A 1,915-nucleotide genomic window follows, 5' to 3' on the forward strand; every position below is an offset into this window, starting at 1 on the left:
AACCCCATGGTGGGTATTGAGCTGATTCTGATGGCGCTTAGAAGCGGCTTCCAAAAACACCTGCAACGTGTGAAAGAGAAAAGAAGGACGCTTCCACCATCGCCTATCTGCAGCTGATGCATCCCATTCTCAGATTTGGGTTGCCTCTGATCTTCTCAAAAATCACGACCATGAGAGCTGCCGCAACTTTATCATCGAAGGCTGGTCGAATTGCTTTGAATTCGCAACGATCCTATTGGTGCGGGCAGCAACAGGAAGAAGGGTCAATTTAAGAAATTTGGAGAGTCCCTAATACCTTTCGATAAAACTAAGGCAAACATAAGTGCCTACATACGCTAGTTCACGGTACGACCATGAACAAGAGGAACATCTCGGCAAAGGAATCGCCGAGTGGGGCCGATACAAATTAAATACATGAGACAATTCCGCAAACGCCGAAGGCAACAATCACGAGCGCCGAGATGCCAAAACTTGAATCTTACGCGAGGTCGCAGCAGAACGGTCTTTCCTCAAAGGGGAGGAAGCGACAGCACCAATAGAGCGGCACTCGCGTGTCTAAATAATGAGGGCCCAGCGCCAGCCAAGTGGTCGCTTAAGAAATATCCTGCTCATTGTACCAAGTGTGGAAAAGAGGCACGAATTTTGCTAGTCGTTGGTGTGATAAAATGGACCGGGAGTTCTTGTCGCCTCTCGAGTGCGTACAAAAAAAAAAAAATTGCCCACCGAAACGGAGTCGTGGACATAATGAAATCCGAAATGTTGTCGGAAAGGGGGCCGTAAGGCATTGATATTCCGAGAAATCAACACAGTCGGCGGATCCATCAACTTCGTTTAGCCCACTTTTGATAAAGTTCAGCAATGGAACCAATAAAACGATTGGGAAACTGTCCAAAGCGCCAACATCATAAATGCAGATGGTAGCCAACAGGAGTGTTTTTCTACCACTATGCGATGACACCCTCCTTTGCGCGTTGCAGAAATAAATGGGAAGCCGGTGTGTCGATTGCGTTGAGGAATCGTCGACGGCTTTCCGAAGTTTATATCCATCTCGCCACTGAGGAGTTGAGGGATCCGTTGGAAGCCGGTTCGAAGTTATTTTGTTGCGGTTCAACGATGACGCGGAGCTCAGCGACGTTGGGAGATTTAAAAAAAAAAAACGTGCGCCCACCATTTCCACATTGCTGCAGTCTTCTTATTCTCCTATTATATTTGTTACAGCTACATTTACCAGCGCAATGACGTAATACTTTTTGATATTATCGCCCCCGACACTTCAGTAAACACAAACAAATAATCACCAAAACATCAACTCCCCAAACTTCTCTTTTTTTTTTTGGCCAACACCGCATAATAGCGGTCAGGGAATCATGTCGAACTCTTCGGAATATCCAACGTTGCAACATCACGGCAAACACTTCCGCACACAACAGCTCCGCCGTAACTGTCAGCCCGCCCGTGTGCATTTGACTCCTTTCATGCAAGGCGATATATGGAAGTAACGTTGTGTTCCCGCCACCAGGAGTTTTTTTTTCTTCTTTTTCTCATATAAAAAATAAAAATCTGGTCTTAACTCCTTCCGCAGGTTACTTCACCTCACTGTGTTCATTGGATTTTATTTTATCTTATTTATTTTTTTTGCCTTTACCTTTTCCCATGTCCACATTCCCACTTTACCGCCAGATGAGACAACATTAGCTTCATTTAACCTCCGCATGATTAACAAATAACACACACACACACAAAAAAAAAAAGGAAAGATAACCCGATAAAACCGATGTCGTACACCAATAATTTAATAAATGCAAAGAGGAATTTAAAGTAAACTGGGACAAATCGCCATCAGATTATTGCATCATTTCCCACCTTCCAACTCGAACCCGCTGTTCTGAACTAAGTTTTTAATAATAATAATAAT

The 1,915-nt window shown here is 44.1% G+C and overlaps 1 protein-coding gene across 1 annotated transcript; it reads right to left on the bottom strand.

Moving 5' to 3' along the window:
• Positions 1-592: 592 nt before the first annotated feature.
• Positions 593-1,171, bottom strand: TEOVI_000204000 (uncharacterized protein; the record flags this gene model as incomplete). The annotated part of the gene is made up of 1 exon (XM_067225171.1): positions 593-1,171. The coding sequence occupies one exon, from the start codon at positions 1,169-1,171 to the stop codon at positions 593-595; it is 579 nt and encodes a 192-aa protein (XP_067081272.1).
• Positions 1,172-1,915: the final 744 nt, after the last annotated feature.

The sequence above is a fragment of the Trypanosoma equiperdum genome, assembly GCF_001457755.1.
Source record: "Trypanosoma equiperdum strain OVI genome assembly, contig: ctg_48, whole genome shotgun sequence".
NCBI lineage: Eukaryota > Euglenozoa > Kinetoplastea > Trypanosomatida > Trypanosomatidae > Trypanosoma > Trypanosoma equiperdum.